The sequence below is a fragment of the Tachypleus tridentatus genome, chromosome 7 (genome assembly GCF_004210375.1).
Source record: "Tachypleus tridentatus isolate NWPU-2018 chromosome 7, ASM421037v1, whole genome shotgun sequence".
Lineage (NCBI taxonomy): Eukaryota > Metazoa > Arthropoda > Merostomata > Xiphosura > Limulidae > Tachypleus > Tachypleus tridentatus.
In genome coordinates, this window is record NC_134831.1 from 94,610,014 (window position 1) to 94,636,238 (window position 26,225).

Genomic DNA, 26,225 nt, shown 5'->3' on the forward strand with positions numbered 1-26,225 from the left:
TATAACTATAGAAGAATTTCACTGTAATTTACCAGGCTTCCTAACTGAACTGTATTTGGATATAAAAATATTTTTTGAACAACAGTTTCACTTACCACCTCCTTTCGAGATTTGAGACAAAGAATAATTTTGAGAAGTTCCCACCTCTAAGAGGCTGAGAAAAGCACATGGAAGAAGTCCTGAGCTTTTGATTGGTTATAAACAGATCAAAGAGGGATGCTTGTCTAAGTAAGGAGGTATTTGTAAAAATGGATGGGATGAGCAGGGCCACTGTGTTTGATTTACTAAATATAGAAAAAATAGGAGGTCCTTATCTGATATTCTAGTTTGTCAATACTGATAATTTATGTTTCTAATATGGAAGAAACTATAGACCTTGTATTTGGACAAACATCAAATTTCAACCAAAGCTGCATTCAACATACCATGTCACATAAAAATATTAACTCCCCCACTCTAGGTTTGGCTGAATTGGTTGATCTCTTGACCTCATACTATAACTTCTCATATGTTTTGTGTTCCTTCAAAAATTGTGTACATTTTCAATAGCCATAAAGAGTCAGTTGTAAACACAAAAAATTGGAATTTTTAATGAACTATTTTCATTACAAATCTTGACTACAAGTCTACACAAGGTTGGTCAACTTGACCGATCTTGACTACAAGTCTACACAAGGATGATCAACTTGACCGATCTTGTAGTCACCCTTTTTCTTTTCTAAAATTACTTTAAATTGTAATATGAAACTATGTTTATCCTAAATAGCTTTAAACATACAACAGTACAAATTTGTTTATATTTAATATTATTGCCCTTTGAACCATGTCTAGATAATATTCTCACCAAATAAAATGTAAATCAATTGGCAAGTTTGACAGCTCACGTTACCCTACTGAATTACATAATGCACAGTCAACTCATGAGCATACTTTGTAAAGTTTTTATTATTATTCTTTTTCTTACTTAATCTAGCCTAAAAAGTTTCTAATTTATAAACTTTATTTTTATAAAAATAAATAAAGAATACATGTAAGAAACAACAGATAGTGTACTCACCTGGGTCTCTTTTCTGCTGTTAATGACACCTAGCCCTACTTGTTTAATACTAATGATACCACTGCACTAAATTTTTATTTAATCAAATAATGCACCAAACTATATAGAATAATCACATGCAAAAAATCAGATAATGTCCCATACCTATCCAATTTTTCTGACTTTCTTACTATGTGATATGAACCATTAGAAATTCAGCTAAGGTTTCCAATGTGTTTCCTGGGAAAATAAAGTTTGGACTAGAAGCAAAATAAACAAAATAATATAATAAATCATTTAATAGCTATAAAGCCCTGGCTTTCTACTGGTTTTCAATAATACAGTTTTAAATGTCAGTAATAACACTTGGTAATTCATAATTATGATAGATGGGTGTGGCAAGAACCCTGAATTTCTATTTTATGGTTATGTAACTACACAAAATTATGGTTTGTATGCGTTACAACATTATAATGAGTAATTTACATTAAATTTCATACTTTTCAAACAAGTGGTAAATAAATTACATTAAAGGGGATACTTAGAGAACAAATGTCACAATCCTCACACCAGGAGAACCTTAGACTCACTAAAACCTAGTAAGTGAAGAAAAAGAAACATACAACTTTATTCACTCTACATTAACAGAAGTACTTCACAACCTGCTCTATCCAAAACCATTTAAACTTTGCCCATAATTATCTTGAATGTTGAGATTCTTTAGTGGATAGTCAGTCACCTGCTGTTAGAACATGAAACACTGAGATATTAAGGGATATACTAATAAAATTTAAAGAAAAAGAAGGCTTAAGAAGCAAGGTATAGTAATTGTATTCTTAAGGGAAAATATTTTCTTAGCAGATATAAAACCTTTGTTTTTGGGTCAGTAAAAAAAAAAAATATGTGTTGCTTACAGACAAGGCTCCTTGGAGCTGTCCAAAAATACAAGTTTTAACATGTTTATCACACTTCTTTGTGAAGTAAATATAATATCAGTATTAAACTATTTTTGAGTAAAACAATGTCGGGTTAGAATTATTATTTCCTGTTTAAAGTTTGAAAACTTGATACAAAGGTGTGCATTCAACACCTGGAAGGTGCTCATCAATCCAGATTGTGTTAAAAATAATACAAAAACAGAACACTATAAGTTTTCAGACAATAAAAATGAATTTTCAGAAGAATAAATCCTAAAATCAAATAAACAGTAGAAGTGCTCTGTATTTGCATTCTTAACATATCTGAAACACACATTTAATGCATCAGAAACTGAATTAGAATTCAGAAACAAATGAATCATCATGAAACAAATATATACAGTATCATTATGTAAAGTGCCTTAACTGAAACAAATATATACAGAATCATTATGTAAAGTGCCTTAACTGAAACAAATATATACAGAATCATTATGTAAAGTGCCTTAACTGAAACAAATATATACAGAATCATTATGTAAAGTGCCTTAACTGAAACAAATATATAGAGTATCATTATGTAAAGTGCCTTAACTATTGACCTAAGATTCCTCTTACCCTGCCATTTACTAGTATTCCAGATAACAACAGTATTATCCACGCTACAAGAAGCAAGCCAGACATCGTGCGGAGACCAAGCAAGATCCAGCACATCTGGAAAAAATAAATAAATAAAATGGTGAACAGTTTTATAAACATAAACACCAAGAGAATGTACAAAACACCACAAATGTAAAGTAAAGAATAATTATGATCAAACTAAGTTCTGTTGTAATCCACTAATTTATGTTTAATCCAGTAGATAAATTATACTTATTTAAAAACAAAAAACTGTACATTCTTACACTGACAAATTACCATTATCTTAAAGATAAACCATATATTCTTCTACTGACAAATTACCTTTATCTTAAAGATAAACCATATGTTCTTCCACTGACAAATTACTTTTATCTTAAAGATAAACCATATGTTCTTCCACTGACAAATTACTTTTATCTTAAAGATAAACCATATATTCTTACACTGACAAATTACCTTTATCTTAAAGATAAACCATGTATTCTTACACTGACAAATTACCTTTATCTTAAAGATAAACCATGTATTCTTACACTGACAAATTACTTTTATCTTAAAGATAAACCATGTATTCTTACACTGACAAATTACTTTTATCTTAAAGATAAACCATATATTCTTACACTGACAAATTACTTTTATCTTAAAGATAAACCATATATTCTTACATTGACAAATTACTTTTATCTTAAAGATAAACCATATATTCTGACTTAAAAGTTCTTTTTTATCTTTATCTACTTTCTTTTAATATTCATAGCAAAATGGTTTTACAGTGTAGCTTGAAATTTTCAGTTTTTGAGCCAGCTTTAAGATTTATACACATTGAATATCACTGCTCACTGAATTACACACAATGACAAGTGTGAATGAAATTTAACTTTATCAATGTTACCAAAAGGTTAAGACATACTTAATACAGACAAACAATACCCTGTACTTGTTGAACCAGCAATATCCGTCTGACATTCTAAACCTTCCTGCCAAAGTAAACCTCTAATGAAGTACTGACACCATCAAGTTCACAAATCAGAAATTTCAACTTATTGTTCATTGGGCTTAGAAATGTCATGACTTTACCATTTACTATTATAATTTGAATCAAAGAAACATTTTCACCTCGTCAGTAAATGAAATAAAATATTATACAAAAAGCCAAGATATTGTAGACAAAGTTTCATAACAAAGGCACAATGTTTGCTATTCATAAAGTCTTTTTAATTCACCATATAGTAATCTAGATATATGAATAATATTTTGATAATGTGTCAAATTTATTATTTGGTATTACACAGTGGACCAGTTGTTTGATGACGATGTTACAGTTTGTGTTTTGTTCGCTAAAGGTAAAATTGAAAATATAATATGTGACATAGATTGGAAATAATCTATGACTCGCTGTTGTCTCTGGTGTGGGCTGACGTTTCATCTATTCATATTCTATGACTTTCTGTTGCCTCTGGTGTGGGCTGACATTTCACCTATTCACATTCTATGACTTGCTGTTGCCTCTGGTGTGGGCTGACGTTTCACCTATTCACATTCTATGACTTGCTGTTGCCTCTGGTGTGGGCTGACGTTTCACCTATTCACATTCTATGACTTGCTGTTGCCTCTGGTGTGGGCTGATGTTTCACCTATTCATAGCTTATCAGCACAGCCTTGGTTAGTAAACCTTTGGTTCAATGTCACAATATTACCCACAATTCAGGTTGCTAGATGAACCTCAAATAGGAAGTACTGCAGTTCACATCAGAGGTTGTGGAAAGTTAGAAAAAATCATATTAGGCCTCTATGTTGACTATATATTAAATGTTTTCCATTAGTGAAATTAAGCCTACAGTTTGATATCTACTTTGTTTATATTAATATTTATTCTCAGTAAACAAATACATCTCTGGTATATAAGAAAATCTTTACCCTCAGAAGACTTCAACCTTCAAGGATCAGATACTATCTCACATCTAGCACTAATTATAGACCCAAAATGTTCTGACCAGCTTACCTCCTGAGTGACCTCTCAATGTGCTGATACATCTCCACTGTTCCATGCTCATCAACTTTCCTGATGAGCCAAATGTTGTCGGTCCACCTCCATACCTGTCAACAAAGTTTGGTTAATGTTGCCAAATCCATTTCAAACATAAAGTTAAGTCTATATAGTGACTAGTCTCATGTAGTTTAGTTGAATACTAAGATTTAGGTTAGCTTTCTAGCTGTAAAGACTTACAAAAGTTACCACAAATAAAATCATATATGTATACAAAAATTGTCTTTTAACTCTTTCAGAACAGACATCATTTTATTTACACGTTAATAGATTTTGACTGTTACTTCAAAAATGTAATTACTTTTTTTTATCATGGTATATAAATAAATTTGGAATAAAAACATAACTAATAGTTCAAATTTCAACACAAGTTTTTAAGTTCTTAATTTTATAATCTTCAATTTCCCATAGTGCTAGTGTGAGAATTGTGACATCTGATCTCTAGGTATCCCCTCTTCTTAAATTTATTTTTCACCCCTCCAAGAAGTATGAAATTCAACGTAAATTACTCATTATAATATTGTCATTGCTCAAGCAAAGCATATTTTTTATAGCCTTGAATCTTATTTGGTTGCAACATCATAAGATATAAAATTTGGTCCCACTTGCTCTGCACACTTTCACATCTTCTCAATATAAAATTTGGTCCCACTTGCTCTGCACACTTTCACATCTTCTCAATATAAAATTTGGTCCCACTTGCTCTGCACACTTTCACATCTTCTCAATATAAAATTTGGTCCCACTTGCTCTGCACACTTTCACATCTTCTCAATATAAAATTTGGTCCCACTTGCTCTGCACACTTTCACATCTTCTCAATATAAAATTTGGTCCCACTTGCTCTGCACACTTTCACATCTTCTCTTTCAATAGGTCTCATGTTGTCCCAAAACATTATGTTATAACCCAAAGAAAGCCAAGGTTTTAATATATTAAATGAAGTATTATATTTTAATGTGCAGAGAATTGTCTATTTCTCTTCCAGTTCAAACTTTCTTCTCACAGTAAATATATTGAGAAGTTTAGTTGAATTTTTAATGGTTCATGTTATGAGAAGACCTGTGCAGTGTTTCTATTTATGGTTTAACCAAAAAGTATGGTTAAGAATGCACTGTAGTAGTTTTACTAGAGTTGCATCAACTTTATTTCAAGAATATGAGAGGTAACTAACAGGCTAACTCACCTTCCCTGTTGCCATATCATCAAGACTTTATCATCTCCACCTGAAGCCAAGTACTTCCCGTTTCCAGACCACCTCACACAGTTTACACATGCTGAAAGATAAACGTACTAACATGAATTTTAAATATACACATTAACTGAAAAATACAAACTTTAATATTTTTATGTCTACTTCTACATATACTATATTACTCACTGCTCTACTTGCACAACAATTTTATTAAGCCATGTTCACATTCATCATTTTGCTTCAGTAAGAATATGTTCAAATACACAAACACTCTGAGTTCTACTCAGCCATATCCACTTACATTTGGAAAAAACTTTTTTTTAATATGCTTACTTTCACTATCTTCATTATACAAATTATAAATGAGTAATAATGAACTAAATAAGTTATACTGTTATGGTGGGTACAGATTTTAGACATTAGAAATGTAACTTACCAACTGAAAATATTATTAACATTTGTGTGAAAAGTCATATCAGTACAGTTCTTGGTGACTAATATTCATCATATCGACACTACAAACACTGATGATTACGCTTGTAGTGTTCAGTAATGTAAAATCAAATACCATGAAGTTATTCAAGTTAAGTGATTTTCTTTGTAGTATATTAATCAAGACTAGATAAATAATAACATAACCATTTATGCTGGTTTTTATTATTCAGTCAGTTATCAAAACAAGAACAAAATATTCTCTATAAGCATTTTTAAGTCCTGGATAGTTTACAAGATATATACAAAGGTCTATGAAACATAACAGAGAAAAGATGGTATATTTAATATAATTAAAAGAACTCTCACTTCAAAATGGTCTATTTCTTAGTTACTTGATTTTTCAGGTTATGATTTTTTAAATTACAAATCAGAATTACTGTTCGTGTATATGGACAGTAGCAAAATGAAGATTTATGTCTCTGAAAATTTCAACTTGTAACTCGCACATCTTCTTACGTCAATATTTTTTTATCATTAATTTAAAATTTACATACTCAGGATTATCAAACAAAAATAACTAAGGGAGTTTTGATACCTTTTCAATTTTTCTAACTTTTGTGTTTTAGGTCTTAGAATGTACTATCTAAGTGCTATTCTAACTTTTGTGTTTTAGGTCTTAGAACATACTATCTAAGTGCTATTCTAACTTTTGTGTTTTAGTTCTTAGTACGTACTATCTAAGTGCTATTCTAACTTTTGTGTTTTAGTTCTTAGTACGTACTATCTAAGTGCTATTCTAACTTTTGTGTTTTAGGTCTTAGTACGTACTATCTAAGTGCTATTCTATTTTCCAAATTGATAACACATTTTATCGTTTTAACATTATACACTATATCTTAATGTATGTTGTTACAATTACACAATTCCTAGATCCAGAAACATTAGACTAAGTGTGTATGAAACTAGTTCTATGGTGCTCCCCCTGGTGGAAAAAATACAATCATGTGATCCATCACTGTAAAAATGTTACTAAAAAACACAGTTTTATAGTTTGATTATGCATGTGTTTTTAAATGTATAACACAATTAAACATGAATTATACCAAGATGATTATCCATTTGTGACAACATCTTTGGTATATTTTCATTTTTTTCATCATCTTCTGTCATCACTGGTGCCATATTCCAGATGACTATTCTCCCAGCATCAGCACCTGCAGGATGATAAAAAACAACATCAGAGTTCCTTTTAACCTTCAAAACTTCTTCTGTTTGGATTTATTTTAATTCTACATCTAAGAAATTACAAAATCTTTTCAGCATAGCACAATAAAAAATTTATTTTTGTTTATTTTACCAAACACCATGACCTAAAAACAAAGGTGGTTTAAAATATTTCAGTTGGTCATAACTCCTTCATAATTATGACCTTTCTCTTTTTATGTGTAAAGAGAACGGATAAAAATATTCATGACATATTTACTCCCACTCCAATCATCCAACCAATCAGACAGCATTTCTTTCAAACAAGTATTTAATGATTGAATGACTACAAACATAAAAGTGAAATACTACAACTCTATACATCTAAATATTCATCGTAACAAACCTGTTTCTAAAGTAGAAAATATCAAAGCAGTAATAAATAGCTTAGAATATATCTTTTTGTGCTAAAGAGAAACAGCTTTCTGAGTTAACTCAACATCAATACAACATCTTTATAACCTTTATTCAACACCTCTTAGAGTATAATCAACATACATCAAAAAACAACAGTTTCAACTCAAAACATTCATATACTCAAAAGCTTAAGGTCCAACTATACATGAGTTACTTCTGGTTACTTGTTTTACAAACAGCCTTTTATGACTGGGCACTTATTTATCGTGGTTTATTGTATAAGTTGCTAAATATATTTAAATATTTTCCCATAATAATTGTTTTTCATCACCTCTACATATATCTCACCTTGGCCACCAGTTGCAAACCGTGTTCCATCAGGATGGATGTCAACTGAGAAAATGGGATGACCTGAAAAAAAAGTCCATGTGACTTCACATAACATTAATGGCTTGAATTCAAATATAACCAGATCAAATACCCTGACAATACATTTTCTCAACCTGCAACTGTAATACTAAAAATGAGGTTAATACAGATAGAAATGTTATGTCATCCACAACATACAATGCCTTTAATTTCTTTCTTAATATCAAATGTTGAGCTAACTGCAACATTTTCTAGCACAATTACATATAGACTATTAAATTTATTATGAGCATAGCAAAATACCTCATTGACAAACAAACAATATGAGTCATAGCACTTCACTTCATGTAAACTAAACTACCATTAGATCATCTTTGAACTCAACAACCCTTAAGTAATCTTCTAACAAAACTATCCTTATATTATCTAACAACAGTAAATCTAGTAACTTCCACCTGTTCTCTACAATCCAGGAATTTAAGTTAAAAATTCTGAGTTTCTTTCTGACTTCATCAACCTTTCTTAAATTCTCTATCTGTCATTCTTCCAACAAATTCAGAAAATTATAGTCATGCAATTTGCTCATAGATGAAAAGAAAAAGGTAATCACCACAGCCCTATTTCCTTGACTTTAAGTGTGTTAAACATGCAAGCTCTCCACTCCTTTCTCACAATAACAACGGAAGATAACTTCCACTGTGTTCTCCAACCTCTTATAGAAGATACACTTTGTTGACCTATTCCCAAATAAACTTACAGAAGATACAGTTTGTTGATCTATTGCCAAATAAACTTACAGAAGATACAGTTTGTTGATCTATTGCCAAATGAACTTACAAAAGATATAGTTTGTTGGCCTATTCCCAAATAAACTTATAGAAGATGCAGTTTGTTGATCTATTGCTAAATGAACTTACAGAAGATACAGTTTGTTGACCTATTCCCAAATGAACTTATAGAAGATACAGCTTGTTGATCTATTGCTACACAACTAAGTCTGGGTTATCATACATTTAATTTCACCAAGACTCACTGATATCAGTGACATCCTACAAGTACATATCAATAACCATAAACCTTCAATTTTAAATTTTTTTTTACAAAGACTTCTAGCATTCACGTAAAAGAAAAACAAACTTGATGAGTTGGAATTACTGATTGTAATAATAAGAAACACTATTTCTATTTAAGCTGAATAACAATGTATCTCAGAACAGCTGATATGGATATAACACTTTTATTGATAAGCAGAGGGCAATGTTTTGACCTTCCTAGGTCATCTTCAGGTTAACAAAGAAAGAGTTTACAACTGACCGCTGCCGAGCCCACACATAAACAAAGAAATACTCATTTTTTTTGGTGTTTAATTTTTTACTTTAGAAAGTATTAACAATAATCCTACTAAAAATTCAAGTTAACTATTAACTATATGAGAAATAACTAATTTTCTGTTCAAACCAAAAGTCATTCTAGGAAGAAAATACTAGTAATTTAGGTCTCTCTCTATTTTTTAGTTGTGGTTATGAGGTCAGTAAAAAGAACGGTTGGTTGATTGGTTTGGTGTTTTATGGCACAAAACAACTGGGCTATCTGCACCAAACATCCAGTAAAAAATTAAAATTAGAGAAAAATTATTAAAATTCATAAAAGGAAATTAAAGCAAAACAAGGCAAAGTTTAATTTTTAAATTAAAACATAAATAGCATTAAGTCCAATGTTTACATCTACTCTACAGCAATAAGAGAAAAACTACAGTAATACAAGTTATAAAGGACTTTCTGTAACACAATTGTAATTATCATAACTTGCCAGGAAGACTAATGGGTAAGTTCAAAAACCACTTTATCAGTCCCAGATAAAATAAAACAATCAGTTAAAAAACTGTGACCAATGCGTAGTCTAGTTAGAACAACTTCCTCTTTCCAATCCTTATGGGAGTACGGTAGCCAAAGTCCAATAGAGGGTTTTATTTGAAAAAGCTTGTTTTCACATTGCTCACTCCAAGTCAATAGTGCCAGAGCAGATAGGTTTAGCTGCTGTGTCAACAACCCCGTTCTCATGAATACCAACATGGCCTGGTATCCAGAGAAACTGGATAGAAGTAGATGTTAAAGAGAAATGGGCCAGTCGTATCTGAATATCAGCAAGGACAGGGTGTGAACTAATGCGAAGCAATTCCAGGGCCAGTAGAGAACAAAGCAAGTCAGTATAAATAGTACAGTTTGAGTACTGCTTAGCTTCTATGTGGTCCAGGACAAGAGAAACGACATACAGTTCAGCAGTGAACACAGAAACCGTAAAGAGGATTCTGTGTGCTACCACCAAACCACAACAAACAATGGCAGAGTCCACAGAGTCACCTGATTTCGAGCCATCTGTAAAAACAGGAATAGAAGGATAGTTCAATAAGATGTTCAGCAAATAACAGACAATATTTCCAACCAGGAGTTTCTGCTTTTCTCAGATGAATTAAAGATAAGTCACATTTTGGGACTGTAATAAACCTTAGTGGGATGAGCTGACCAGCAGATACAGCAATATTATCCAATGACAGACTCAATTCATCCAACTGCTCCTTGATACAAATGTCAAAAGGAACAATGGCAGATCATCTGTTCTGAAAAAGCATGGCCTACCAAAGAAGGAAAATGCAAACCCAGGTGGGATGCTTCGGTAAGGAATCAAGTTTTGAAACATACAGAAAATACAGTTGCAAACAGCAGAGGTGCAAAGGTGATTCACGAAACACTGTGTACAAGCTCTGAACTGGCTGGGGAAGTGCAGAAAGCCCCAGTGCAGAGCTGAAGTCCCTGATGATGAATGGGGTCCAGCATCTTTAATGCCAAGGTCCTGGCAGAGCCATAGACCAGTGATCCATAGTCTAGTTTTAATCGAATAAGAACACGATATATCTTTAACATAGAACATCAATCTTCTCTGCAAGTGTTGGAAGAAAGGACACGAATAATGCTCAGTGCTCTTGTACATTTGACCAGTAGTTGCTTGATGTGTGGTATAAAGGTCAGTTTTCAGTCAAAGATAAGCCCCATGAATTGTCTCAGGGACCACAGGTTGTACTACTTTACCAATACGGAATTCAGGATCAGGGTGACTACCCTGTTTGCAGTAAAAGTGCATGCAAACGGTTTTAGAGAGAAGTTAAAATCTTTTGCTGTGGTCCACTACAGTAAACGAATGATGACAGTCTGTGGCTGCCACTCAATATCTCTCATGTTTGACGACTGACAAACAGCCTGTTTGCAATAGTAAGAGGGAGTTGTTCAGTGATGACATTATTCTTTATACTGAAAAGTGCAAAACTCAAAACACAGCCTTGAGGGACTCCAAGTTCTTGTAGAAAAGTGTCAAATCCACTCGAACTTGGAATTGTTTGTCCATTGAAAACTTTTAGTAGAAATGGTTAAACAGCCATGTAACCCATATAAATGGAGGACTCGCAAAATGCCATACCTCTATGTTGTATCATAAGACGTTGTTCTCAATGTCAAAGAATATTGATACAAGATGTTGTCATTTGAAAAAAGCTTCTCTGATTGATGTTTCAAGTTGAATCAGGTGGTCCATGGTGGAGCTCTGTCGTCAGGACCCACACTGGGTGAGCATGAGGAGGAAGTCTGATTCAAGGAACCAAACAAGATGAGTATTAACCATCCTCTCTAAGTTCTTACAGAGACAACTCGTCAAAGTAATTGAACAGAAGTTTGAAGGAATCTTGGGATCCTTCCCAGGCTAAGAGGAAGGTAGGATAATTGCCCAGTGCCAGGCATCAGGAAAAACATTTTTCTATCATATCCGGGTTAAAAACAATCAAAAGAATAGCAAGAGACAGATGGCACAGTATTTCAGAGTGTACATCATCAAGTCTGACCAATGTCATTTCTGTACAAAAAAAACTGCTGAAATGTCACTGTATTAGCAAGTTTCAGAAATGTTTCCTGTATGGAAAGACATACAGGATGGTAGAAAGCAATCAGTGCTTTGATATCATTAAGATTATAACATAAACCTCAACAGTTCCATTGTATCAAGGTGGTAATTTTTATTTATGTGCAGGCAAATTGGGTTGAGAACCCTTCTGTTTATGACCACACCTTTTTTCTATATTGTCTTTATTCAAAGGAGGTCTGTAGACCTCCATAGATCCTGCCCTGGGTTAATTGGGCAGATCTTTGTTGTTGGAAGAGGATTCCAGTGACTGAGGACATGAAATAATGATTGTTTTGCATCTTGTTGTGGGAGAAGAACATGTACCTGGAACCAAAGGAAGTGGATCTTGGGGTCTACTGGAATGTATGTTAGAGACAGAGATGGGTGTTGACATTGATTCATCAACTTTTTTAACCATGAAGGTTGAAAGACTTTTCATTTGGTTTAAGAATGATTCTTTTGGAGACACAAAGAGATCCACCTGTACTCCCACTAGTGGAATGAAGTGCAGTGGCATACAACCGAGATGAAGTGGTGGACAGCAACTTTCAAGCCTCAGGGTAAGTAATGCTATGAATCATTTTCAAATGCTGTACCTCTTTTTCTTCCAAACCATTTAGGGCAAGAACAAAAACAGGACAGGTGAGAGCCATTGCACTTAACCCAATGAGAGTCCATTTCACACTCACAGGCATCATGGTCTTTGCCATTGCAATGAGCATATGTCAAGGAAGAACCACAACCAAACTGATGACACTGGGAACATCCAAGTGGGTTTGGAATGTACGGCTGTACCTTGCAATTAAGATAACCTGCCTTGATGGTGGCAGGTGGATGCAATGATGTAAATGTCAGAATGAGGACACTAGTTGGCATCATAATTTCATCTTTGCAAGTAGTGATACACCTCACTGCAGAAACTCCTTGGTTGGAGAAACCAACGAGAATCTCTGACTCGGGGATATTCTTCAAAACCCTCTCAACAATAACTCATGACAAATTTAAAGTAGCATAAGGCATAACCTCAACAGGTATATCCCCAAATGCTTTCAAATGCAAGAGTAGTTCACTGTGTTGAGATGTGGATGTTTCCAGCAATATGTCACCAGAGCAAAGCTTCTTACTGACTTTGTGGAGCCAGCAAGCCCCTCTAGTCCCTTCTGAATGAAAAAAAGGGAGACATCTGCTCTAAAGATTTGTCTGAAAGAGAATGTAGTATAAGAAAATGAGGTACAGGTGTTACAGATGTTGAAGATTGGTGTTCAGAATCTTCAAGATTTACCTATGGACTATTTTTTCATTATTTTATTTAAGTTTTTATTTGGAGGATCCATAATAAAAAAAGTATTTCAGTACCCTCTGACCCCACCCACCATGGAGCCCTACAAGGGGATGAGCTACAATGCCAAACAAGCACACTGCAGCAACACCAGGGTTTCGTGAGCGTTATACCCAAACACCAGAATCAGATGCACTGTCCACAACACCTGTTGAGAACATCCAACACTGGTACTTGGCTGACCCCGAGTTAGACTAGTCAAAAATCAGACTATAACTCTTTAAATTCACAGACAAATATTTAGTAAATCTACTTTCTGTGTAAAAAAGACTGGTAATGTTTCTTGAAAGCTCTCCAAATTTCATGAAGATGTACACTTAATACATTAGAAGCACTAGCTCATTATCTGTGGTGTCAGTGCATTAGACCCATGTATAAAGTATTCACAACGTCACATATGCACCCTGAGAATGGAGAACAAGTTCTCTGTGATGAGAAATGGAGGCAAAATGTTAAGATTTTGACCCCCCACTGCAAATATACATGCATACAGGATAAAAATTTTGCAAAGTTGGGGGTTTCATCTTGCAGAATAAAAAAGGTTTTTTTTAAATATCATGTGTATAAGAAGAAGTTCCCTTATAGTATGATGCATAGTTTCCTAGTTATTTGGGTCATTATAGTATGATGCATAGTTTCCTAGTTATTTGGGTCATTATAGTATGATGCATAGTTTCCTAGTTATTTGGGTCAGCCAAGGTGATTGAGTCTGTATAGGGAGAGTTAAGGGTGGAATAATTGTTAATCTCTTTCACTACTTGCACTATAACTTTTAGTACAACTTTTGATACAAGTGTATCTTCACAAAATTTGGTAGACTTTTAGTAAAGATTACAAGTTTTGTGTACACATTTTTAATAAAATATTTTCACTAAAGATTTATTTGGGAAAATATCAAATCTGTTTCTTTACTAGTAAATCTGAATACAAAGTGATTTCAAGTTACGCTTAAGAAAACTATTCTTTGTCCCAAAAAATCTCAAGTGTTATTTGTGTAATCTCTAAAACCTTCTAAATACATTTCAAATGTTTGTTTTCAGTAAGACTTTACATTTTATGTTATTTTCTACACTCTAACTATGTGGGGTCTGTCATTTGACCAACCTTGTAACCATCACAGAAACTTAGGAGATAAATATAAATTATGATTTTTTTCTTTAACTAGAATGATCATATATTATAAACACAAAAATACAAATATTTAGTCTAAGTAGCTCAACTCTCATAACTCTGTGTATTTTTATATATTTTATTACTTTTTATTATACTGACCTTACAGTCATGCCTAGCTAACATCACATAACTAGCATTAACACAGTACATGTGCACTCATATCAGATATCCTATAATAAAAAACTGACCTTTAGTCTTCCCTGATTCATGATAACAAGAAATCTACTTGAAATAAAAATGTATCTCAGGACAGCTGGTAAAAGTGTTAATACCAATACCAGCCATCCTTTGATACATGTTTAATATCTCCTGTCTTGGCTGTGTTTTAATTGACTAGTATTTTGTAATATATAGTCACATTGCAGTTATTATACATTATATATATATATACAGATTATTACAATTTAGATATAAATTAAACTTATTTTTCTTAAGGTATAGAACAATAAATAAAGAAGTAAATCAAACAATTATCTCTTTTGGCTACGACCTTTGAACTATACTGCTGCTGGACATAGGTTGCTAAGCCTTTTAAATTTTCACATGTGAAGAATATCAAACAAAATTATTTTAGGTTTTATATATACAGTTGAATAACCACAAAATCATAAATAACTATACTGATACCATAGAATTACACTATAATTTATTAAGTTTATATATATATACAGTTGAATAACCACAAAATCATAAATAACTATATTGATACCATAGAATTACACTATTATTTATTAAGTTTAGTAACTATGATGTATTTAGGTTTAAAAAACATGAAACTTCTATCAGACTAAAGAAACCTACCCTCCTAAAATCTTTATTTGAAAAAACTGGTAACCTTTTCACAGACTAAAATGGCTGAGAAAACCACTAGGGGTTCATTCTAAGCTGTCGACTGGTCATTCACTTCATATATTGAAGTAAATGTATATAATGGACTGCTTCCAAAAATGGAAATATGTGAGGGGCCACTGTATTTGATTCAATACACGTTATATCTCAGCTGAATAAAAACAATATAAGGTTCTTATTTTATATTATAGCTTGTTAATATTACTAATCCAAATTTCTAATATGAACAAAACTATAGACCTGGTATTTTAACACTGCAAACACCTAATTTCAAACAGTGCTACATTCAACATACCACGTGACTCACTAAAATCTATATTTAGGAGTTATTTTAATATTTACTTTTAAATTAAGCCATGTATAAGTTTCTCAAGTCCAACCACACCACATTATAATAATCAATCATGACCGTGCTACTTCAAATTGTAAGAATCAGTTTCTCGAGTCCAACCACACCACTTTGTAGTAATCCATCATGACTGTGCCACTTTAAATTATATGAATCAGTTTCTCAAGTCCAACCACATTGTAGTAATCCATCATGACCGTGCTACTTCAAATTGTAAGAATCAGTTTCTCGAGTCCAACCACACCACACTGTAGTAATCTATCATGACCGTGCCACTTTAACTTGTATGAATCAGTTTCTCAAGTCCAACCACATTGTAGTAATCCATCATGACCGTGCCACTTTAAATTGTATGAATCAGTTTCTCAAGTCCAACCACACCACATTGTAGTAATCCATCATGACCGCACCACTTTAAATTGTAAGAATCAGTTTCTCAAGTCAAACCACACCACATTGTAGTAATCCATCATGACCGTGCCACTTTAAATTGTATGAATCAGTTCCTCGAGTCCAACCACATTGTAGTAATCCATCATGACCGTGCCACTTTAAATTGTATGAATCAGTTTCTCGAGTCCAACCACACCACATTGTAGTAATCCATCATGACTGTGCCACTTTAAATTGTATGAATCAGTTTCTCGAGTCCAACCACACCACATTGTAGTAATCCATCATGACTGTGCCACTTTAAATTGTAAGAATCAGTTTCTCGAGTCCAACCACACCACATTGTAGTAATCCATCATGACTGTGCCACTTTAAATTGTATGAATCAGTTTCTCGAGTCCAACCACACCACATTGTAGTAATCCATCATGACCGTGCCACTTTAAATTGTATGAATCGGTTTCTCGAGTCCAACCATACCACATTGTAGTAATCCATCATGACCGTGCCACTTTAAATTGTATGAATCAGTTTCTCGAGTCCAACCACATTGTAGTAATCCATCATGACCGTGCCACTTTAAATTGTATGAATCAGTTTCTCGAGTCCAACCACACCACATTGTAGTAATCCATCATGACCGTGCCACTTTAAATTGTAAGAATCAGTTTCACGAGTCCAACCACACCACTTTGTAGTAATCCATCATGACCGTGCCACTTTAAATTGTATGAATCAGTTTCACGAGTCCAACCACACCACTTTGTAGTAATCCATCATGACCGTGCCACTTTAAATTGTATGAATCAGTTTCTCGAGTCCAACCACACCACATTGTAGTAATCCATCATGACCGTGCCACTTTAAATTGTATGAATCAGTTTCTCGAGTCCAACCACACCACATTGTAGTAATCCATCATGACCGTGCCACTTTAAATTGTATGAATCAGTTTTCGAGTCCAACCACACCACATTGTAGTAATCCATCATGACTGTGCCACTTTAAATTGTAAGAATCAGTTTCACGAGTCCAACCACACCACTTTGTAGTAATCCATCATGACCGTGCCACTTCAAATTGTATGAATCAGTTCCTCGAGTCCAACCACACCACATTGTAGTAATCCATCATGACCGTGCCACTTTAAATTGTATGAATCAGTTTCTCGAGTCCAACCACACAACATTGTAGTAATCCATCATGACCGTGCCACTTTAAATTGTATGAATCAGTTTCTCGAGTCCAACCACACCACATTGTAGTAATCCATCATGACCGTGCCACTTTAAATTGTATGAATCAGTTTCTCGAGTCCAACCACACCACATTGTAGTAATCCATCATGACCGTGCCACTTTAAATTGTATGAATCAGTTTCTCGAGTCCAACCACACCACATTGTAGTAATCCATCATGACTGTGCCACTTTAAATTGTAAGAATCAGTTTCACGAGTCCAACCACACCACTTTGTAGTAATCCATCATGACCGTCCCACTTCAAATTGTATGAATCAGTTCCTCGAGTCCAACCACACCACATTGTAGTAATCCATCATGACCGTGCCACTTTAAATTGTATGAATCAGTTTCGAGTCCAACCACACCACATTGTAGTAATCCATCATGACCGTGCCACTTTAAATTGTATGAATCAGTTTCTCGAGTCCAACCACACCACATTGTAGTAATCCATCATGACTGTGCCACTTTAAATTGTAAGAATCAGTTTCACGAGTCCAACCACACCACTTTGTAGTAATCCATCATGACCGTGCCACTTCAAATTGTATGAATCAGTTCCTCGAGTCCAACCACACCACATTGTAGTAATCCATCATGACCGTGCCACTTTAAATTGTATGAATCAGTTTCTCGAGTCCAACCACATTGTAGTAATCCATCATGACCGTGCCACTTTAAATTGTATGAATCAGTTTCTCGAGTCCAACCACACCACTTTGTAGTAATCCATCATGACCGTGCCACTTTAAATTGTAAGAATTTAACACTAAAACCTGTTATTTAAACTACACTCTTATATCTGAGAACTCACTTACTTTACAATTTTCAACATTTCTATATATAACACAAAACAAACATTTCTTACTATCCATATCTAAACAAGTCATGTGCTCTAAAATGTCATGTACTTTAGCACCTGGTAAGTAATTTCCCGTCCTTGATTTGTTGTATACTACATATACTTTTATTAGTATCTTTAACAAGAAAGTTCCTTCTGTGCATACTTCTTGGTGACTCCTTCCTCACTGCAAATAGCCAATGGTCAAATTTTCCTCATACTGGTAACTGAATGTTAGCCAAACTTGTCTAAACAGCTTTTTATTATTATTATTACTCTATACCCTTGTAAAATAAAATAAAACATAATTTGTCCATAAATACAATTTTATTAAAAGAAATTGCATGGCAAACAATGTTCAAGTACTCATTTTACAAACTGGTATTAATGTAACCAACACTTCTGATCACTATGTTAAATTAATGTAATTCTTCACATATAGAATTTATTCAAAACAATTACACTTCACTCATTATTCTCCAAGTACATGCATTCCAGTTCAAGAACTACCATGGAAAAATATAACTATTTATTGAAGGAACACATTGAGACGTGGTGGGTCTAAATCAGAGAATTGTTACAAATCTATATACTCACCATTATAAGGCTGTCAACAGCAACCTTCAACCCAGTGTTTCTTAACCTGGGTTCAATCAACTCAGGGGTTCAGTGAGTCAGTCTCAGGGTTCGGCAGAGGTCAAGACAACCCACACTTGTGTGTTTGTTTCGCTCACCCCACTGTATGATTCGTGGACGCCATGCTCCACTTGACCATCATTGTCTGCGGCTGATCACGTCACATCACTTGGCCTTAATATCTGTACTGCAAGGAACTTTGTGCGCTTAGCAGTCGACTTGTGACTGTAGAAATCGTGCATCATTTGTGATTTTTTTCCTAATCTTTCAATGCCTTCATACTAACCATGTCGAGCAAAAACAGAAAGGGGTCGGAGGAATACGTACAATATGGATTCACATGTATAATGGAACATGATGGGAGTCAGCATCCTCAATGCATGATTTGTAATGCTAAGTTGAGCACTGGCAAAACTAAGAGAACACTCCCTAAAGCTGCATGGAGATAGGAAATACAAGAACACAACTCTTGCTGAATTCAAGGTAAAGAGAGCCAGGTTCAATGAAAACGCTACTTTGCCTGTTTTCGGCTTTGTACCCATCGACAAACTAATCCTCACAGCATCGTACAAAGTTGCGTACTTGATCGCAAAACAGGGCAAACCACACACCATTGGTGAAGCACTCGTAAAACCAGCTGTGTTGAAGATGGCAGAATGTCATGCTGGGAAAAGCTGCAGAAAATAAGTTATCCCAAATTCCTCTTTCAAATGACACCATCAGCAGCAGAATAGATGACATGAACGATGAAATCTTGGCTAAAGTAGTTGCAGATCTGGTTTCAAGCCCAGCAAAATTCAGCCTTCAACTTAAAAAGACCACCAACATTTCCAATCTAAGCCAGCTTGTTGTATTCATGTGCTATGTGAAGAATGACGAGATAAAAAAAGATTTTTATTTTGTAAGCCTCTTACAACAACAACTAAGGCAGCTGGACGGAAGAAACTTGTGGATGACTTCTGCAGAGACAATGATCTTTCGTGGGATATGGTTTCTGCAATTTGTTCGGACAGAGCTCCAGTCATGCTGGGACAAAACTCTGGTTTTGGTGTGCTGGTGAAAGCTGATGCACCACACATCATTGTAACACACTGTGTTCTGCACAGGCATGTGTTGGCAACAAAAACCTTGCCTTCAAAACTGGCAGAAGTATTAAAAATTGTAGTGGAATGTGTGAACTTTGTGCAATATAGTGCCCTGAAGCACCGCATCTTCAAAGAGCTGTGTAATGCAATGGGTTCCGTATTTGAGGTACTTCTGTACCATTCTAACGTTCGGTAATTATCCCGGGGAAAGGTGCTGAATCGTGTTTTTGCCATGCGTGTGGAATTAGCCCTATTTTTTTTATGAGAGCACCAACATTGTCATGCATATTGCTTAAAAAAATCTGAGTTCATTCTCATTTTGGCGTACATGGCCGATACCTTCAATGCTCTCAATCAACAGATGCAGAGCGGTGGAGTCAACATCATTGAAGTGGAAGAAAACCTGAAGGCTTTTCAAAAAAAGCTACCATTATGGAAACAACAAAGAGAGAATGATAACTTCACAAACCTTCCCCTGCTGGACGACTGTGTAAGTAAGATCGAAGATGTGTCTGAAATCGGAGACATTTCTGTACCTTAGAAACTGAAACAAGCAATTGCCATGCACTTATATGAACTCGCAAAGTCTCTCAACGGATATTTCCCCACCAGAGAGTCATATCCAGCATGGGTGAGACAGCCATTCACGTTTCATGTTGTAACAGCAGATGTCAATGACGAATACCTCGACGAAATCATTGATCTTCAGCAGAGCCAGGTTCAACAGCAACTTTTCATAACAACAATGCTCTCAACGTTTTGGTGTCACCAAATCGTAGCATACCCTCTTATTGCTAAGAAAGCCCTTGAGATACTCATACTGTTTGTTACAACGTATCTTTGCGAGCAATCCTTTTCGAGGATGGTAGACATAAAAACGAAGAAAAGAAACAGAATTTGTTGCAAAAATGATATGAGAGTGGCACTTGCCAAGGTGAAGCCGTGCATTTCTGAACTTGTCTCTGAAAGGCAACAGCAAAACTCACATTGATTTGCAGTAAATATTCATTGAGTTACATCTTTGTTTTTGTGTGAAATTTATGTTTTGTTGGTTTTGTTCTTTGAACACAGTGATATTGTGTGCAACTGATGCATGGTTCATCTTGTGCACTAATAAAAATATCTACTTATGTTTTGAATTTGAAAAAAAATCATATTTTATTTTTCCAATTACGAAAGGTACAGTGAATGCAAGTACAAAACTTTCGGGGTTCAGTACCTCTAACAAGATTAAGAACCACTGCTTTAACCTATATCTACTACCTTTTCACCTTGAGATAAATGAAGTAAAAAAGTGGTGTTGAGGCTACATGCTTGGGTTAGTTTCAACTTAACAAACCCTTATTTCATTAAGGGTTTACATAAACTCTCCATTAGAATATTGGGTATATCTCAAAGTTCTGAAATATCACAGTTGAAACTATACAATTAGTAACAAGAGGTCCCAGAAAAATATAGTTCCTGGCCACAGAACTATGTGAATGCCAAATCTCAGTTGTAAATATATAAATTTCACACAAACAAAACACTAATTACTGTACTCCAAACAACAAATGAAAAACATCTACAGACCATATAAGTGGTGAAGTTATTTGAAGTTAACCATACTTTCATTATTTCTAAGTTGGCTTTAAAAACATCACAACTATAGTTAACCTGTCATTAATGCTCTACCTTGTTCTGGGGGTTTCATTGGAACCAGAAGGAGGTACATACACTAAAATTTAAAAACATTTAAAATTGTCTTTAACAATTAAACCTGTAGAAATGAAGCTTTAAAATAAACATTGTGGTGTAGATTTAACAACCCATAAACAGATGCAAGTATATATCTGATCAACTCGAACCAACTGTAGGCCAAGAAATAATGAAGGAAAAATGTATACAGACTAGGTGTTGGCATGGCAACAAGTTGCTTCACATCACATCGTTGGGCATGGACAGACAATACAATATCCTGACCCAAGCTACACAAGGGCTATCTGTGCTAGCCGTCCCTAATTTAGCAGTGTAAGACTAGAGGGAAGGCAGCTAGTCGTCATCACCACCCACCACCAACTCTTGGGCTACTCTTTTACCAACAAATAGTGGGATTGACCTTCACTTTATAATGCCCCCACGGCTGAAAGGGCAAGCACGTTTGGTGCTTACAGGGACATTACAATAATACATGATGAAAGTGTTATGAACAATGTATCCATTACATCATGACCTGATGTAGAACAGACAGTGGTTACTAGATACGTGTATCTGTCAATCACAATATTTCAAGTTTATAACCAACATGATTACAATCTTTCTCTTGTATTTTCATACGTATATAGATAAGTTTTTACTTCTTTATTAACACTTGGTTATTTACAATTTTCATTAATTTAGCCATATAATATTAGTCCTCATGTAGAAGTTTCAAATTAACAAACATTACTGGGATTACATTTTATCTTGCCTTGACACAAATGTCACCCAGTATCATACTACTAAGTAATGCAATAGTATGGTATCAGTCACTGTTATTACTGTTCCAACGAGGTCACACGGAAGAAAAGATCAGCTTATAGGTATGATTTCTAATTGTTTCTTCATTAAATATTAAAGACATACATAAACTTGTACAGTAAATCTACTTATTTGTGACAGTGGAATCTAGTGATATGTTAATTTTGTTTATTTCATTATTAAAATTAATCAAAACCCCATATAATACTGAAGGGCATGAATACACATTTTAACAGCCTGGATCTAATCTTGTTTACAGATATCTTAGTCACAAGTACTGCTCTATAAACTATAAATTGTGAAATCGATAATTGTGGGGTCATAACTACTGTTAGTTCACATCTGCTTTCACCTTTCTTGGATCGGTATAAGCATAATATTGGAGTGAAAGATCTCAGTTTATGTTAAACTGTTGGTGATAATCACAGCTACTGATGGATGACTTAGACTTAGCTCATACATACATATCAAATATTGATATTTGTTTTTTTAAGACTTACATTTAAAAATGTACACAAAGTCAAAGGAATATTAAAAAATTTGACTCTATGCTCAAAAGTGGAAAGAAACATACCACAAAGTGATTTTAATGTGCTGGATCAAAGAATGCTCAAACTAGCATTATACAAAAAACATACATGTGAATTATTTGCAAATTAATATGACTGGGAGACAACCTCCATGCTGTGGATTGAGGTTTACAAGTTTTATTTTTAGAAATATCCAGTGGCAATATAAAAATGTAAAGCAATATAAGACAAAAAATGAAAAAAAAAAATTATTCATGTCTACTGGGCTCGATTATTTGTGTAACATTTTAGTTATTGAAAAAGAATATGCAAAATCTGACTGAAAATTCATCTCAATATAAGTCTATTTTGAAAGTACTTATAAAGGACGTGTGCAAAAGAAATCCCTAAAATGATTTGATAAAATTTGAGAACTAAATACAATTATAAAAATTAATGTTTTACCAGCTATAAATATAAACATTGTATCTGTTTTTGTCCTAAATATGCCAGTAGTGACTGAAATACATAATCTGAATGTATACCCTATGTTACGAAAGAGGAAACTGATTTGAACCATCAGCACCCCTTGTGGCCACCCCACTAACTAATCTATATTTAATCAGCATTAGAGATGTGAAATCTATCTGTTTTGGGAAGAAAAAAAAATCTTATTTATGACACATCCCAAACTATTCCCAGTAGATTAACCACATTTGACAAGTTCAGATGCTAAAGCCTAAAGGAAGTTAAAGACATACAAATATGGTAGAATTTTAAGATGAAAGTAATACATTCCTTTAGATTTCTTACATATTATTCATTTTCAACATTAAATGTTTGATTACCCTTCATGGTATCAAACCATTTGTTCCATCACAATTTATCAATGAACCTCTGAATCAAGTCAAGAGAATTTGACAAATTAGCTAGGTTGAATCACATGTACATAAGTAGCCAAAAAAAAGAGTTTAAGTTTGGCATTGTAGAGTTTTATTAGAAATTATATAACAAACCATCAAAGACTTCAAAACAGTTTGTATTAAAATTTTCCTCAAATTGGCTCCAACAAAATTATCACAACTTCTTCACCTTAACAGTTTTTGAAATGTGGTACATCACTAGGTTCATCATAAGATAAAATCTGATATAATTTCAATTGGACTTGTCCACTACTAGAATCAACTATATACGACTGACTTAACAAACCTACACTAACTAACTGTTGAAATTACCAGAATAAAAGCATATTGGGATAAACGTTGTGGACACAAGAAACTTCATCGTTTACCATTTGTTTGTCATACATTTTTTTTTTTTCTTTTTGACTTCAGTTTAATTGTGATTACTACTAAGTCTATGTCTAAGCTTACATCCCCTACTGCTAAACATAGTAGCTGTACAACTACAGTGTTAATATTAATACCATATAATAATAACAATAGTAAATGTATAGCTTTTACTAATTACTTTAACATTACATTACACATATGAGATGTTATGACATTACGTGATTTAATCTTAACTATCACAAGTAAAATCGGGCTAAGGTGTAACGTATTACTATTAGCCATATTACAAACTCATTATACTTATAAAAATTATTTAACTGGTCATGTATAATAATTTCACTACGTTTAACATCATAATTAACACCAAAAGCAGTTTAAACTGAAAAGATTATTGTAAAACTAAAGTATTATTATAATTAATAATAACATTGACAACCTTACCATCATGTGTAACCCAGCTAGGTTTTAATAACTTCATGGTATTTCTATGGTACTCAGTTACATTAACTTTTTAATTACTTCAAAAGAATGTTGATGTATTTTAATATATCAACGATGCAGTAAAACCTTTAAGCCTAACATTTTCACCGTCTTTTCAAAACCATCCCTTACATTTCAACATTAGATTGTTTAAAACGCTGCTATGCCTACAAAACCGCCGTTTTCCTTAGTTGTTTGACAGAAAAGGAGAAACGAATTTAAATTAATAAGGTTGTTTTGGTATCTTTATATATATTTCTCATTGAACTTAAGTTTCTTGTGTTTCAATGCCCCATATATTAAATATTCAGATATGTGATAATTACGCAGTAAAAGGTTTAACTATTTATTTATTTATATCCATAACGGATATTCTTATACTACTGTACATTATAATATGAAATACCAGCTCGTTTAATCGTGAATTACTCTTTTCTCAATATATTTTCACATACTAACTTTATATCGTTATTTTGGATCAAAAAGTAGTGCCAGTATAATGAGTATATGTATATATATTATTTTGCTATAGAAATACTCGATTATTATTTTTTGTTGCTTTCGTCATACAACTTGAGGCAGTTGTCATTATTACTAAAGATTTATTATTAGTAATATTATTTTATATCATGGAAAAGTTAAAAACTATCTGCCAACGTCCTTAATTTTAAACTACTGACAAAGAAATGAGGCAGCCAGACAGCAGCACCGTACCACCCACCATTCTAGCTAAGGGATTGGTTGTCACTCTTGTTACACACCCTTTAAACTTGTGATATTTTATTGATTCCGTTGTCTTTTGTTTGTTTGTTTGGGAATTTCGCACAAAGCTACTCGAGGGCTATCTGTGCTAGCTGTCCCTAATTTAGCAGTGTAAGACTAGGGGAAGGAGCTGTCATCACCACCCACCGCCAACTCTTGGGCTCTTTACCAACGAATAGTGATTGACCGTCATTATACACCCCACGGCTGGGAGGGCGAGCATGTTTAGCGCGACTCGGGCGCGAACCCGCGACCCTCGGATTACGAGTCGCACGCCTTACGCGCTGTCAGTTCTCAAACTCAGAGATCTGCCATAGCTCAAACTCGCTCCCAGTTATTTTTAGAGCTATGTTTTTGTGGAATGTAACAATGCCATCTGAGAAAAGTAAAATTGTTGTCAAAGGTTTCATAAAGTTTTGTGCAACTTGCGTATAAAATATTAGATTGGATAATCATTTATATATAATTAATATCGGGCAATAATTACAAAATAATCCTGTTAGGGTATTTATAGTATGTTAAGTGACGTTTGATCGTGTTTTAGGGCAAAGCTGTACAATGGA

The 26,225-nt window shown here is 33.9% G+C and overlaps 1 protein-coding gene across 1 annotated transcript in view; it reads right to left on the reverse strand.

Moving 5' to 3' along the window:
- LOC143257731 (protein HIRA-like) overlaps nucleotides 1-25,108 on the reverse strand; it is a 60,442-nt gene extending 35,334 nt beyond the window's left edge. The window contains 6 exon segments of the mRNA XM_076516764.1: nucleotides 2,572-2,667; nucleotides 4,601-4,695; nucleotides 5,832-5,922; nucleotides 7,379-7,489; nucleotides 8,244-8,306; nucleotides 24,862-25,108. Of these exon segments, the coding sequence (XP_076372879.1) occupies nucleotides 2,572-2,667; nucleotides 4,601-4,695; nucleotides 5,832-5,922; nucleotides 7,379-7,489; nucleotides 8,244-8,306; nucleotides 24,862-24,898 (493 nt within the window). The 5' untranslated portion in view covers nucleotides 24,899-25,108.
- Between the last annotated feature and the right edge of the window lie 1,117 nt (nucleotides 25,109-26,225).